Consider the following 16,051-nt stretch of genomic DNA (forward strand, 5'->3'; position numbering starts at 1 on the left):
TTTAGCCGTATATTAATCATGCTTTGAGACTCCGGAACTTCAATATATTTTATAAAATCCTACTTATATTTGTACAATTAATAAGATAGGCTCAATACATCAAGAATACGCAAGTGGTTGAAAAGTGCTCGAAGTCCTTTTTTGTTTGAAGACTTTTAGTTATTAGCTTTACGTTATTTATCTTTTAGGGTTTTGTCTTATTTTTAAATTAATGCTTAACTTTATTTCGAATGCGTCACGATTTTTTTATTATTATCAATTTAGGATGTGAAACTATAAACAATAATAAAGACTAAGATAATATTTATAAATATGCAAAAAATATATAATATTCACGATAAACTGTACAACACTAATGTATATACACTATCGAGGATGGGTCCCACATGTATTATGTCGGAGACTATCCCCTAAGGCTCATACCATCCCCACCGCCCTCGCCATCGTCTCCATCGCCCATTTTCCTCTTAATAATCGGGCGCTCCAAGTCATGATCATTTCCTTTTCCCCTAGCCCGTGCGCCCTTGATTAGAATGTGCTTCTTCTTGGGATCTGATCCCGCTAGCACGGGCAGAACCTCATCATGACCTGGGTCTGGAAATTCGAACTCTTCCTCGTCGGGAGTCGCCATGCAGGCGCCGAAGGATGAACCTGAAAAGTATATAAATATTAGTATCATTTCTTATTTATGTTGAATACATTAACATTTGTTGAATAATCAAACTTGTGTGTCAACGGGCGCCTGAGTAGGCTCCCGAGATGGGTCTGTAGGCTCCTGAGATGGGTCTGGTGGTGAATATGAGGTAGTCTCCTGGACGAGATGCTATTCGAAGTCCAAGTAAAGGGTATAAAAATTAAATAAATATTTACCTTATATTGAATAAAATTAATTTTAAGTAAAAATCTTACATGTGCCTCGGTAGTCTCATGAGAAGACACCTCTGCCTCGACAGGCTGATGAGAATGCTCCTAAATGGGTCGCTCCTGTGGACCTACTGGATCCGAATCCTAAAATATGAAAAAAAACGAAATAATAAGTAGCATACATATTTAAAATAAGTACTTTAAATAATCAAATATGTATATTAAATATTGACCTTATATTGAATAAAACAAATTTTAATGAAAAGCTTACCTGTGGCTCGACAGTCACATGGGAAGACACCGCTAGCTCGGCAGACCCATGAAAAAACGCCTGAGTGGGTGGCTCTGGTGGACCCGCTGGTGCCGAATCCTAAAATATAAAATATTGCTAAATAATGAGTAACATATATATTTAAAATAAATAATTTAAATGAAAAATAAGTATTTTAAATACTAATCGGGATCAAAAACTCATCGAAGTCAACAATCCTGGCTCCCTCTAAATTCCTCACAGGCCGTTCATCAGCTAATGAAGCGCGTAATGTCGCCCAATCAACGTTATCACGCTCCTCCATGTATGCATTCTGACTCGGTTGTGACGAAGACCCAGGTATCTCAGCAAGTAAGAGCGTCGGCGTAAACGTAGGTGAGTCCCCAGGTGAGCTGCCACCGGCCTGGAACGGCTGCGGATGGACTACACCAGGAACGCCCTCTGGAATGGGATCGACCTCATCTGCCTCATCTACCAGATGGTGTCCTCCACCACCAGGTCCTCTAGCAGCAGCACCGCATCCTCTACATGCACGGCGTCCTCCGGCAGCACGGCATCCTCTGCCAGCACGACCTCCTCCTCTGGGAGCACCCGCTCCTCCTACTGACGCTGCCTGATACTCAGCCTCCGGAACAAGCTCCTCCATGCGCCTAATCTCTCCTGCCTGCCGGATACCATCCTCAGATATCCGTACCATCTCCGACGCAAGCCCCGCAAGCCCAGGGTAAAGCATATGCTCTAACCTCAAGATGCGTAAACGTTGTACGGCCACCAGCTGTATTTGTGTTCAACAGTAAAAAAAAAACGTAACAATTAATGCAATTAAATAAATCTAAATACGATAAACTTACCAATGCCTCGTACTGCCCCGCGAGTGCTGAGTATCCTACATCCCTAGGGGGATGCAAAGCTGGGTTGCCGATCAATCGGCGTGTGATCTGATGATACCAGTGCATGTAATCCTCAATGGGAGTCAAATGGCTGACCACTGCTAAAGTGCCCAACCTGTTCTCCCAACGGTAGAGCTGGACATCCATGAAAGCCAAAAAATCATCATCAACGGCAGCCCGATCATCCCGCTGGTAGTGTCGGAGCTCATGACAGACGTCAGGGGGTATACTCTGTGTATGCCCAAACTGTCGTAAGACACGCTCGGGCATGCGGTCCTCTACGATGTCCAGGTGTATCAATGGACACCGCGACCTCCAAACCCCCTGACCTGCCCTGCAAAAGGCCGGCAAACCATCTAATATAGCAGCGTACGGCGTCCATATAAATAGTTGCATAACATATAAATACAAATCAGTGATCACCAAGTAGAAAAGACGTTTAATTAAATTAATAATGTAAAGTTAAATAGTTTTACCGCATTGTCTGTCATGTGATCAAGCTGGTCTCGGAATGGAAGAATACTGTGGTGCGTATCCACATCCCAGTCAAAACCCGTTGTCCACCTCCTCGCATAAGGCATGTCAATCTCGAGGTGATGCCTAGGTACGGGTTGAAAAGGCAGCATCCTCTCCTGCGTCCATAACTGTAACCGATATTAGAAAATACGATTTTTAAGTCGTCGTTTCAAGAGGTTTGTCTACATTAAAGGAACGCACACTTAAAATATTACCTGGAGAAGAGCAAAAAATCCACACACATCTCTGACAACACCAATAGACGCTCGGCACAGGCATCTGTAAAGATACGCCAAAACAGCACCGCCCCAGCTGTAGTCTCCCAAGCGATCTAGATGCTCCAAGAAAACCAAATAACGTAAACTGACAAAGGCACCCGATGAGTTCGGGAACAAGATGCCACCGAATATTATAAGCAGGTACAAACGAGATAGTAAGGACACATAAATTATATTAACTAATTAATAATTTGTAGGGAATATGTGAATTATGTAGTATTATATCTTGTGAATAATTAACATGGGATATGCAGTAAATTTAATATGTGATAGTAAGGACACATATGTGATGGCAAAGACTTTTAAGTTAATTACTTTTGAATTATGTGATGGCAAAGACTTTTAAGTTAATTAATTTGGGAATCGAAATTCAGCTGTAATATTTGTTTAGAACTCTATTTTGAATATGTGATATATTTTTAGTTGACCAAATAGCCAACAAAACTACTATAAAATTAGACTAAAAGAATATATTCGTCGACCACATATTTTACTACAAACTTTACATTTTTTTCGTTAACTTATGTATTTATGAAAAGAAGAACTTTAACTATTCTTTTTTAAATAATCTTTTTTTATTTAACATATATATTCATGCTTTTAAAATAATATAGATTAACAATTCATAATCATTTACAACTTGTTTGGATGGTTGTTACCTATTGTATTATATTATGTTGTTAGTTTAAATATAATGTTTGCTTTGATTATTACTTTAATTTTATTGTAGTATCGTTAAATCCATCATTATGTAACGACAAAAGGTTCTATACTCCTATTTTATGTAACCACTGATTTGGTCCAATACAACACAATACGATACATTATGAAACAATACATAACAATCATCCAAACAAAGTGTTAACAAAATAATAATTCATTACCAATTAACTTCTTTCAATTCATAAACAATATTTAACAACTAATTAATTCATAATCAATATTTAACAAATAATCAATTAACAAAATAATAATTCATTAACAATTCATAATTAACAAATTAACTCATAAACATATAACAAATTAACAATTCATAAACATTTAACAAATTAACAATTCATAAACATTTAACAAATAATGAATTAAACAAAAAAAAAAAAAAATAGGAACAGTGGCAAAAGCCACTGCCCAGTCAGAACAAGAACAAAAAAAAAATTGTTTTTTTTTTTTTGGAAAATAGCAAGGATTAAATGTTAAACATGCTTAGAATATAATGTATATAACAAAATAATAACAAAAGTTCATAGTAGAAAACCTTAATCGAAATTTTTTTGTAGAGTTATTTTAATCGAGTTGTACGCCGCTTTTTTCCAAAATTCGAACTTAGAATCTTGTTCTTTGACTTGAATATACCGAGAATCTAAACTTTCCCGACGAAATTTAATAGAAAACGAAGTTTTTGGATGTGGGGACCACCTCGGTATCGCCTCCAATGGCGTTTTTCATTTATTTTTTTTGCCACTGGAGGGACCAGTGGTGGAACCCGACGGGATTTATGTTGGGTCCTATAGCGCATTATTTTATTGCGTTATAGGTGAGAAAAATTCCTTTAGCGCAGTAAGCACTTAACGAGACCGTTACGGTTAAGTGCTTTAGCACAGTATTTTACCGCGCTAAAGGTACTTTTGTAACCTTTTTTTTTTTTTTGTTGGGGTATTTTGGTTCAAAATGTTTTTTTAGGGTCATTTTGGTTCCGGACTCAAAAATAAGCTACTACGCAAATACAAAATAATACTATTAAATAAGTAGAAGGAGACTAGCTCCCTACCTCTCCCAAGTAAAAGTACATGACACTCGACTAACTACCACTCTTCTATCTTAATCCTCATCCTCCATACTTTTTTGTTTAAGGTCATGTCCTCAGTAAGCTGAAGATTGACCAGTTGACTAAATATGGTATATCCTCCCACTAATACTAGCTCCAATATTGATATTTCATTTATTCATATAAAATTTTAAGATGGCAAAAGGAGAATGCGAATTTTAATGTGTCATACTTGAGAATTTCGAAAGAATAAACCAAAGAAAGAAAGAAAAAGCAAAGAGTAATTCAGTAAAAAATAAGGGACAAATCAGCAAGACAAACATGAGATTTGAACTCCCAAACCTGAAGGTGTGCCACATAACTATATACCAGGACTTAGGTGCACACATATATTTAAGGACTTTTCAACAAATATTACATGGTCTAGAAAAAGGAGCTCGGTGTAAGTAAACCCGTGCCCCTCCACATAGATATGCTACTGCCGTATGTGCGACTTTAACCATGTATCCCCAGGCAAAAGGAAGCTTCACCTTCCCAAAGTACATGGCACAGTAAGTAATCCAAAATTTACATTAGACGAATGAGAAAATGAACTGCAGCTTATGCTATACTGTTTCAGAGAGAAATGAGGATGTCAACACATTTATGAACTGTTCCTTCAGCGCTTGTCAGTAAACTACTATAGGTAGAAGATGCGGCATATTACAATGAAGTCTTGATCAAGTAAGATGTAAGTCAGAATCCACCCAGTCACTTGCAGGACATAAAAGCTTTAGAGCAGGGTTTCTCATATTATGTGTAAGGTACCCCCACAGCTAACCAATGAACCTGACTCTCCTGGATAGATCAAAGACCCTCTCATTCTTCATGGGATGCATTTTATTAAAGAGCGAAAACCAAATGAATCTCCATAAAGAGTTTCTAGCTCCAAGGGATGCCTTAGGGCTCTTGATTTTACTAAACCTATAAAAACGAAAGAAAGTAGGACATCTGCGTCCTGCAGCTTAAGATGAATTTTAAGTCCTAGGAATTACAGTGATTTGGTTTGAATCTCGCATCAGAACAACGTATATATAATAACATAGGAGAGCAAGCTAAAAGGGAGGTGCAGTCAAATCTTCTTCTAACTTGTTATCCTTGCATCTCTTAAGGAGGAGGAACTGCCCTCGCAGGTGCAAAATCTGCAGTTACCCAGAAGAATATTCAGAAGTCTATACACATTGTACACATCTGAGAGTTCCAGAACTTTTAACATTGTACTCAGTCAATTGGTCAAAGATGCATAACATGAAACATAAAACACATTAAATAGAATAACATGCAGAAGACAGTTATGCGCCTAAGATTTCACTTTGTATGAGATTATCTTTATGAAATTATCAGTCAGTCACATGCTCCTTCAGTTTGACTCGAATGAATCAGTTAGGCCTGTAAGATATGATAACCTGCTTCAAGAGGAAGGCTTATTTTCATAAAATACACAGTACGGTGAAATAGATACTTAACATAATTCTATAAGGAAAAATCTTCTATTAGGCCCATAATAAGAACTACCAATTAGAAAGGAGGCAGAAAGCTCTAATATAGGAATGAAGGCCTTACTAAGTGCTCGGGTGAATTTCCCAATAAAAAATGACAACAAAAACAAGTCTCAATCCTAAGCTAGTTGGGGCCGTTATATAAACTTTCAACATCCATCTCACTCCCATTGGACTCTTTCATTCCAATACTCAATATTGTCAGAATTAATCAGAAAATTGACTAGCTTTCTGCTAGCCGGTAATCTACTGCAACCCTCCTTTTCTGGGCTTCCCAAGACAAAAAATAGCAAATAGGAATTTAAAACAAGAACGCAAATGTTACACAGACAAAATGTACAATTGTACCTCTTCTTGCAGCAAAGGAGGCAGGTTCTCTGCTGAGACAAGGTTCTCTATTTCCTGCAAGACCTTCATATCTTTTATGTGAGACCATGTTTGTGGAGGTAATGCCAGCAATAGTGCAGTCAGCACATCATTGCTTCCAGGGTGCATCTGTAAGCAACCATCTTGCCCCGGAAGACAGCAGCTAGTCTTTGCTTGAGATGTAGGGACCAGAACATCAACCCTCTGCTCCCCATTCCCATTTACAATTGTCCCAGACACCACTGTAGCAGGATTGTCCCCGGTAGCTCTGTAGCATCTAACACATGTTTGACGACAGCAAAACCTATCCAATGAACCAGATCTTCCTGAAAAAAGGCCTGCTCCTTGGCAGCAAATGCTCGCAGCAACATCGGCCAAACTGCTGTCCATTGCTTCTTTTAGCTGGCAGATAGAATTTTCTGAAAATAAAATGCTTGTGACATGCTTATAAAGAGGAGTGTCCTGCACTTGTTTCAATACCTCTTCCTGCAATGTAAGGTAAGAGTGCTTACTGAACTCATAAATAATGACCTATCCTGAAAGATTAACCGATCAGATCTGGAGATGGGAATACGCAAAAGAATATGACCATTTCTGAAGCTTTCTTTTTTTTTTTTTCCAATTTACTAAATTTCTTCAGATACCTTACCTTGATAGCTAGCCTTCCTTTCTCCTCTTCACTCAAATTTTTACCATTCTCCTCTTGCCTTCGAACTTCTGCTACCCACTTTATGAATTCAGCAAAATTTGAAGGTAGAGTTGAAAGAACAGTAGAGAGAATATCTCTTATGTCCTTCACATTCTCAGAACTTAACAGAACAGGAAGAACATCCATCAAATGTTTTGAGATAGAGATCCAACTTTCATGTTTACAGCTCTGTAAAAGTACACTAATCAGAACACATGAATAGTCGCAGAAAGAAAAAAATTCCAGAGTAATTCAATGAAAGTACATTCTTCTCTCTTTATAATAGAAAAATCACATAACAAAGTACATGTTAATTAGTTATCAAGGCCAATATGTCAAAATCCATAAATATTGCAATGATATCATAGAAAGTCCAAGCTAATCCAGAAAATGCTTTCCTCATACCGAACACACCCTCAGACCAATTCCCAAGCATTTGACAAAGATGTTATCATTATGTTCTAGCATGTAATAAAGTAGGTTAAAGAAGTAGTTAACAACCATCTGACCAAGCTGGTGTAATGAAAAGGATCAACTAGCAAAGGGTCTAGCAAGCAGTAATAGGAGTTTCACCGCATCCTTTTCTTACCAAAATCCCAATACCTTTAATCACTAATGATAACATCATTCAGCTGAACAAGGGAAAAAGAAGAAAGAAGTTTTAAGAGAGAGATTCAGATTTCGAATTGAATAGAAGTTGTTTGCTATAGATTGTTCAAAGGAGTTTACTTATAAAAGCAAGTGATATAATATCAGCTACTGAAGCCTTACCAGGGTATATAGCAGTGCAGGAGCTCTATGAAGCTTAGAAACTAGCATAAACCTGAAAATTATGTGTTTGCGCATAAGTCACTGAAATCCATGCTGCAGAGTGATAAAAATATATCAAGTAAGAGATGGAGCAAGAAGGACCACTAATTTGAGCAGAAGGAGAATAGGAAAAGAAGAAAATGAAGAGAAGAAACAGTTATGTTTGAAGAAGACTAGAAGCAGTGCTGAAAGGGTTCAGCAATCAATTCCCTAAATTTCCATCTTTATTATATGAGGGAAGACCAAATTGCATAGTAAAACATCTTCCTCTACATATTTATATTCCTTAAGCAAAATGCTTAGCAATTATCAGTTGACGGCTAAAAAGTATGAATGAGACGCTGTTCAAGGTAAATAGCATGCTAACACAGCTTATAACTACTACAAAAATCAAGATATATCACAGCACAGCTATATGGAACTACATACCCCCTATGTAATCCTGTAGCTTCATCAATTGTGTTCATGGCTTCCCAAAGGAGAGGGAGGGGAACCCAGTGAGGGGGATATTTAAACCTTGCAACATCTAGAATCAGTGCCATATCCTTTTCCGCGTGATACCCACCAATAGGTGAAAAGTGTCCTGAACCTGTCTGCCATAATATTCAGAAGAGATGTTCCAATCTTCAGGATAAGTCAGGAAAGGGTACAATATACCTTCATAAATAAACAATTTGCAATATTACCAACAATATTCCTGAGCGACCAAACTCCCGATACAGCAATATACTTCTTCACAATGATAAGCAGGGGTATAAAGAAGCTATGTTAATATTTACCTGTTTAAAAAGGCCTCGATGATATGATGAGATCAGATGACAATTATCACTAGTAGTGCAAGCCATGACATATTTGCGGAAGTCATCAATGGTGCTTTTATCAGAGCGAAAAGCTTCCACCTTGGCTCCTGCACAGTGAGCCAAACAAACCACTTTCCCAAAGGAGATCCCTTTAGCTTTAACCTTTTCCAATGGCTCACAGCAGTCCAGCATTGATTCATCAAACCATCTCCAAGGCCCTGAATTGTTGAAGCTGATAAGATAAAAGTGGTGGCGTTGTAGCACACTATGTATGTGCACATTGATGTAAGCAGAATATGAGAAGGATATGAACCAAGTTTCAAAGAGTAAAACGTGCAGCATCAACTAGTTTCAGGTGATGAAAGCTAAGAACGTAAAAGCCGTCCTCCAAGCTTTTTTTTTTTTTTTTTTTTGATAAGGTAATAATTTTATTAACAGTTGGGGGAAAAGACCCCATATACCAAAAAGAGAGAACCTAACATATAAAGTTAATTGGTAGAAAGTAAAAGGTTTTCGAGTTTCCTTTTTTTTTTTTTTGGCGGGGGGGGGATAATAAAAGGTTTTCGAGTTTAAGATGCTAACATAGAAACAAAATCTTATATAAGATGTTTCCAGCTCAGATAAATTGGAAACAGCGACTGACAATAAGAATGATCTAATGTGACCATGAACTTTTGATAAATGAAAATCAACAAATAATATGCATGAAGCAACTCAGAGCAACAGCTCCTACATGCACGAACCCTTTTCTGTTAAATGCAAATGGAAAGGAAATACAGACACGATTAATTCTAAAGGAGATCCCGGAATTATATTATCGAGGTCTATTCTGTCAAAGCGTACCAGTTTAGTCCAGGTGCTTTCCTGGAGTGACCATTAACTGGCTAAAGTAACTAAACACCTTCAACAAATGAGGTAAGGAAAAATATTATATTAAGTTGCACATATAGCTGTTTAGATTTTTGGAACGTATCCAGCAACAGTGGCTAAGTTTCATGTTGAGTGCAGATGATATGAGACTCATGCCAATGCATCACCACAAATCATATCAACTTACAATGCTCAGAGACAAGGCACCAACTTCTGTCCCAATCAGAGAGATATCTAACCAATAAAATACAACGTGAACTACACATCTCTGTGCTTAATTTTATAACTAACATGAGCACGTAGGGATAGGCAAAAAATTTGGAAAACGCAGACATGAAGACCTTAATCAAAGAAAATAAACAAAAAAAGAGCCGAAGAACTATTAACAATTCAGAAGGCAAGGCCATGAAAAAGTGAAGATCAAAATCATCCATATAATCGGGACGGATAGGAACACAGCTCCACTAGATAATAGCAGAGTCACCTTTCCATTTTCGTCCTGGATCAATAGCAAGGGCATTCAAGACCATGGAAAGGCTAGCCAAACCACAGTAGGCTGGTTCAGATTGTGTCTGAAAATAAGAGATCAACTTGAAAAATCCTTCCATTGTTCCATTCTGGATGGCCTCCAAAAAAAGTTGCTGTCGTTCCAAAACAAGCGGAAATCAGTACAAAAAAGAAGTAACAGTAACTGAATGAAGTAACAGGCATTGTATCTTTTTCTCATCCCTCCATCCCATTTCATGCATTTCCCTTTTTCTCTAAGTTAAGACAAATAATAAAAAGTAATCTATAAAGGGCAGCCCAGTGCACTAAGATCCCGCTATGCGCGGGGTCCGTGTTTACTATAGAAATTTATTTTTGATATAACATTCAGTTCATAGAACAGAAGACTTAGTTTGATGTGTTTCTATTTATAACCGTGGTGTCCGGGCCAAGCTCTCATGCACCTCGACTAATTCCATGGGGTACCTGCTAGGCCGCTACCTCTCACTAGCACAGGCACATGGTAATTCTGTCCACCAAGGCTTAGACATATGGGAAGAAATCCATTGGGATTTGAACATAAGACCTCATGGTTCTCATCCCACTTCATTGACCACTAGGTCACACCCTTGGTATAGTATGATGTCTTATACCATTTCAACGTAAATTCTAGGGATCCCTTGTATTTGGTCAGATGGCCATTTGAAGTATCTTTGTGGGACAGTCAAGTTCTTTGCAAGGGTCAGTTAGCCTTTCCCGAGGAAGTTAACTATGTCCCAGTGTAACATTGTTTCCTATGCAATTCAAGAATCTGCACAAGTACCCAGTCAACTAATGGCTTTCCCCCAATTATTCCAACAATTATATAGACTCCTATCTAAGATTCACCATGATCTCATATATCAATTTTAGAATGCTGATGTGCAATACTCTTAACACGAGCATGCCTTTGTTAATCACCATCAATTACAATATATACTATCCATGTATAGCTCTAATTATGGTTGATTGATTAGGCGGTAGATGGCATATAATTAGCCTAGAATCTGCTTTAATTGTATTTACCATGTATAGGTTTCTTTGTAACCTTATAATTAGATGATCTCCTTCATTTTCAATATACAGAAAATCAAGATCTTTCCCTTCTTCATATGGTATACATTTTTATTTTTATTTTGATAATGAAGCATGCCTTAAATATTATCGAACATGTTGAAGTCCAGAATGGGAATTTAAGTAACGTAAGAACAACATTTTTCTTTTTTCGCTTTCTCACAAGGAAAAAATATATTTTGGTTTTTTCCTATCTTGAATATTATGACATAATAAATGTGCTTTTTCGATTATGTTTAAGATAAAATTTGATAAATATAATCCTAGATATTTTACTTAAAGGAAGACTAAAGAGATTGATGCTCAAGGATTAATTCCCATCATCACAGCCAACCAATTTCACATGTGCAGATATCAACTCCCTCTAAGCTAATAATTAAATTGTCATATTTATAAAATCCTTAACCATGGTCATAGAAAAAGTTCCTTAACCACCTAAAGAACCCACAACAACAGATCTCGTTACCTCTCATTACAATATTCCACCAAATCCCACGTGAGCGTTATAAAGCACCTCTACGTGAGCAACAGCAGTACCACCTCTTACCAACTTAGTCCTCAGGTACTTTTAGCAGCAAGACCAAAGCAGTAAGTTTTCAAAAATCATCCTCTTTTTTTTAAAAAAGCACACTCCAACATGTGTGTATATATGTAAGTGTGTGTGTGTGTATAAACTATAAAGTACATTAATACACGTTTATTTACTACTCATGGAATGATGGGATATATAAGTAATGAACATTATTATTTAATTCTAGCAGCTTTGACTTGAATTTGAATATGCCCTTGTCCTTGGGTAGCACATTAAGGTAAATCTAATGCAGGCATTATCGTATTTTGATTTTTCTTGATAGATTTTTGAAGAATTGCTAAATAAGTTGCTAAATCAAAATATATTAACTACAAGTCTGTGAGGTGAGTAGACATTGATTCATAGCTGGTGTTTTCCATAACTAGTATGATTTCATTGAAATATGCATGTTTCAACAAAGAAAATGTAAGTTGTAGCTTTCTAAGAATGTCTTGAATATATGTATTGCTCCATATCCGGGGACATGCGCATGCTTATGTTGAAGTGTTTTCAGCTTTAGTTATGCTTTAAGTATTAACTCGATTTTATAATTATGATATGATGCATAATGTACTCTCTTATGTTGAAACAATGTACACAATACTAGCAATACATAGCATGTTTTCTAATTCTTGTCCCAACACTTATGGATAGTTTATCTATTCACTGGGTCAGTAGAGTCACTCCTCACTTCATGTTTTACAAACTCAAAGTTAGTTCCGGAGGTGATTCAGAAGTGGCCAATACTTCCGAAGTCAGTGAGCCTCACTTCTTCGTGGACGCTAAAGTTAGCCATTTAGCCTTTCATTCATACTTCATCAGCTGTACAGTTATAGTGAAATCCAGGGTTATGCTTCATGTACGTGTTGGTCGTGTATTTTAGTTTGAACCGAGACTTGAATTGTGCATGTTAACTTTGTGTTAGTATTTTACGTGCAATATTGTAGCTATAAGTTGTTTCAGTGGTATGAGATACATGGTTCGCTAGTTGTTCTTATGCCTAGCTAATCCAATAAATGTAGGTTTTTGCATTCTCTATTCTTATTGAAGCTCTCTTTGTAATTCTTTTCCTACTACATGAATTTGTCGATGCGTTCTCTCACTATCTTTTCTAAATGAATCTCTCTACCCTCCTCCCTTTTCCCTACAGAAAAGCAACAAACTCAACTTGCACACCTTCCTAATAGTTCCTCAGCATAAGAAAAGCTATGTTCCCCAAGATTAACACACTAGCCTAGAGAAATAATTCATGACAGAAAATAGAAAGAGACAGCCATCCCTTTCTCAGATAGGAAATATATCATAAACCAGTATGATCAAAATCAGGCGATCAGTGAGCAAGCAACCCGAGGACTAGCATAAATATACTGATCTCCTCAAGAGAATGGCTACAGTGATAATTGAGAATTTTCCCCATTAAATATAAACTTCCGTAATGGCATAACTTAAAGGATGGGAAGAACGAAGGATCCAGACAAGTGATCAGGAGAGAGGGCATAGATAAAACTCTGCAGAGGAAACCAGCAGTGGGCTCCAAGGAGTATTACTATGTTCAGTTTTCATTGGAGGTAAAACACTACGAAGTGGTAAACTAATAAATAGTTGCTCAACATTTTGAATCGAGGATGGCTAGTCAGAACAGAAAATTTAACTTAAAGGCAGATGGGATTGAGCTAAGCAGCATATGATTGTTTGGGTTTGTAAGGAGTCAAAGGGATGTCTCCTCAATGACGCTGTGGCTGCAAATGAGGAATGCCGCTCTTCTTACTTTGACCTTAGGGGAAAAGGAAGGAACTCAAATTAATCTCGTATATTTACATCTAGCAAGCAAAAGTCATCCTTCCATCAAGTGCAGAAGTTGAAGGGGAAATGTCAATGTAGCAATTTGGAACAAAGAGCTTATTAAGTTCTTGGAAATAAAGAGTGGTTAAGCAACTGTGATTGACTTAAGGGCATGTGAGTTCCATCCCCATAAATAATCTGAAAGAAGTCAAGGGCATGTTTACTTGGATAATTTGATATAACTCTTTTTCTCTAGTTCTTTCTGAAGGTCAACTTTAATGGAAATTCAAAATCTTATGCGACAAAAATAAAAGGCCAGATACACATAAAATATGACGTACAAAAAGAGCCAAGAAAACTACGTTCAATCTCTTCAAATTTAATGTCCTAAAGCATACTAATTTCATGAAACAGCATTATACTGGAAAAAATTAATACTCAAGCTAATATGTATCTGGTGTAAGATGAGATCAACTGTAAATTTACACCTTAAGAGTCGAGCCAAACAAGGAGATGAATTGATAGCATAACCAAGGGGAAGCAAGTACAATAAACTAGAACATTATCAGGCATTTTAGTATCTGGAAGTCAAGGGCATACCATAAGAAATGTGATGTAAAGACTTAAAATGTGTAAATGTAAAAATAAGCACAGATGAAAATACCAACAGTTAATTGCCAAAAAAAGTAGATATCCTACATCACCAAAACGTTTCAACAAAATATTGAAGCTTGAAGGGTAAATGTGTGAAAATCAGATGCTTCCCATGGGGAAAGCTATAAAACCTTAAGAAGCGCAGAATTCACAAGTTCACGTAAAAAGAAAAAAGAAAAAAACAGATTCCTGATTTACTGTTATCAGGGTATATATCATGAAGTATGGACAATGAGCAGTGACTTGGGGTTTATTCGTATGGATGTTTCCAATTTTCTCATGTTGTTGGTCAAAATTTTGGAAAACATTTTCTCTAGAAAAAACAAGTTCCTTAAAAATGAGGAAAATGACTTTTCTAATGGAAGTAGGGAAAACAAATCCAACAAGTGGCATTCCACATTGATTGTCTCCTCCCCACCCTCAAACACACCTCATCTTCACCCCCACCCACACCCACACCCCCCCCCAGCCCCCACGTCGATCCACTCCCCACCCTCTATACCCCCCCACCCCTATAGTATTTGTCTAGATTATATACAAATACTTTAAGGATAATATTTTTTGTTTAGGTAACCAACACAAGAAAATAAGTAAGAAATCAAAACATTTTCCTTCATACCGAACACACCATTGGTGTCCAAATCAACTTACAGTAACCAAATTATCTAACATTCAACATATAGGCCAAACTCAGCTGCAGATCCATTACCTTCAACTTGAACTATAGATATAGTTTGTTTTTACTATATCCTTATACTAAGTTACTATTATTTTTCGGAGTTGTGTTTGGTTATAGTTTCTGCAAAGAATATTTGGTTGTCTGAATGTACTGAAAGCAAGCGCGGAACCAAGTGCTTCCAAGGGGGTTAACCCCTTTTGGCCCGAAATGATACTTTATTTATAAGATTAAAATTACTTTTTATGTATATATATAGTAGTGGAAGTTGAACCCCATTAGCTTTTTTTGTGTGTTTATTTGTTCATATTTCTAAACCCCTTGCTAAAAAAATCCTAGTGAAAACAGGATTTTAGGTGTTTTTCAAAAGCCGACTCTCATGGCCAAAGGGATAGGAGTTGTGGCAAAATAAAAAGAGGTGCACAGAGATTTAAAAAGGTGGCATTCCAAAGCAATAAACAAATATCTAGTGAAGGGATAAAGAAACAACAAGTATGGTTAAAACCCTAGGAAGAGTAAACTTGCCTTTCCTTCATTAGAAGCAAAATCAATAGCAGGAGGAGAAGGAAGAACTCGTCGATATAAACCCGCCATCGCCATTTTTCTCCACTAAGGTTCAATATAAATACTCTCTATTAATCTTTCGTCGTACCCAATTGTTAGGGAGGTGATTTATTGGATTCCCCGCGTTAATTCAATTTCATTTAAAACTGAGGAAACGTGACTCACAAATCCCAACGCTTCATCTAGTCAACCATTTGTCTATGTGAGGGGGAAAAAAAATGTGAACCTATTTTTTTTATTTATATTAAAATAAATAATTTTTTTCTAATTTAAAAATAAAATTACTTTATAAAATGTGTCACACAAATATTCAAGATTTATTTTAAATTATAAATTTTAAAAAATTTCATTTTTTTTTAAATATTATATTCAATCAAATCGATTCACATAAATTGAATCGGAGGGAGTAAAAGAATTGTTTATCCAAAGTTGTGCAAACAAAAGAAAAAAGGTAAGGAATAAAATAAAGAAGAACCACTACACTGGCGCAAAAAAGGGAACTATTCCAATTTCTATGGTTGTCATTGAGAGATTCAGATTTCCTTTCAT

At 36.7% G+C, this 16,051-nt stretch overlaps 2 protein-coding genes across 2 annotated transcripts; both read right to left on the minus strand.

Moving 5' to 3' along the window:
* Nucleotides 1-421: 421 nt before the first annotated feature.
* On the minus strand, nt 422-2,644 carry LOC132610755 (uncharacterized). The gene is made up of 4 exons (XM_060325114.1): nt 1,987-2,644; nt 1,136-1,910; nt 910-1,008; nt 422-651 (listed from the first exon to the last, which is right to left on the minus strand). The coding sequence occupies exons 1-2, from the start codon at nt 2,419-2,421 to the stop codon at nt 1,311-1,313; spliced, it is 1,035 nt and encodes a 344-aa protein (XP_060181097.1). The 5' UTR covers nt 2,422-2,644; the 3' UTR covers nt 422-651; nt 910-1,008; nt 1,136-1,310.
* A 2,523-nt stretch (nt 2,645-5,167) lies between these two features.
* Nucleotides 5,168-15,693, minus strand: LOC132610502 (glutathione gamma-glutamylcysteinyltransferase 1-like). The gene is made up of 8 exons (XM_060324815.1): nt 15,464-15,693; nt 10,141-10,297; nt 8,766-9,004; nt 8,416-8,579; nt 7,948-7,999; nt 7,138-7,365; nt 6,471-6,974; nt 5,168-5,765 (listed from the first exon to the last, which is right to left on the minus strand). Exons 1-8 carry the CDS (start codon nt 15,536-15,538, stop codon nt 5,679-5,681), a joined length of 1,506 nt encoding a protein of 501 aa, XP_060180798.1. The 5' UTR covers nt 15,539-15,693; the 3' UTR covers nt 5,168-5,678.
* Nucleotides 15,694-16,051: the final 358 nt, after the last annotated feature.

Source organism: Lycium barbarum, chromosome 9 (genome assembly GCF_019175385.1).
Source record: "Lycium barbarum isolate Lr01 chromosome 9, ASM1917538v2, whole genome shotgun sequence".
NCBI lineage: Eukaryota > Viridiplantae > Streptophyta > Magnoliopsida > Solanales > Solanaceae > Lycium > Lycium barbarum.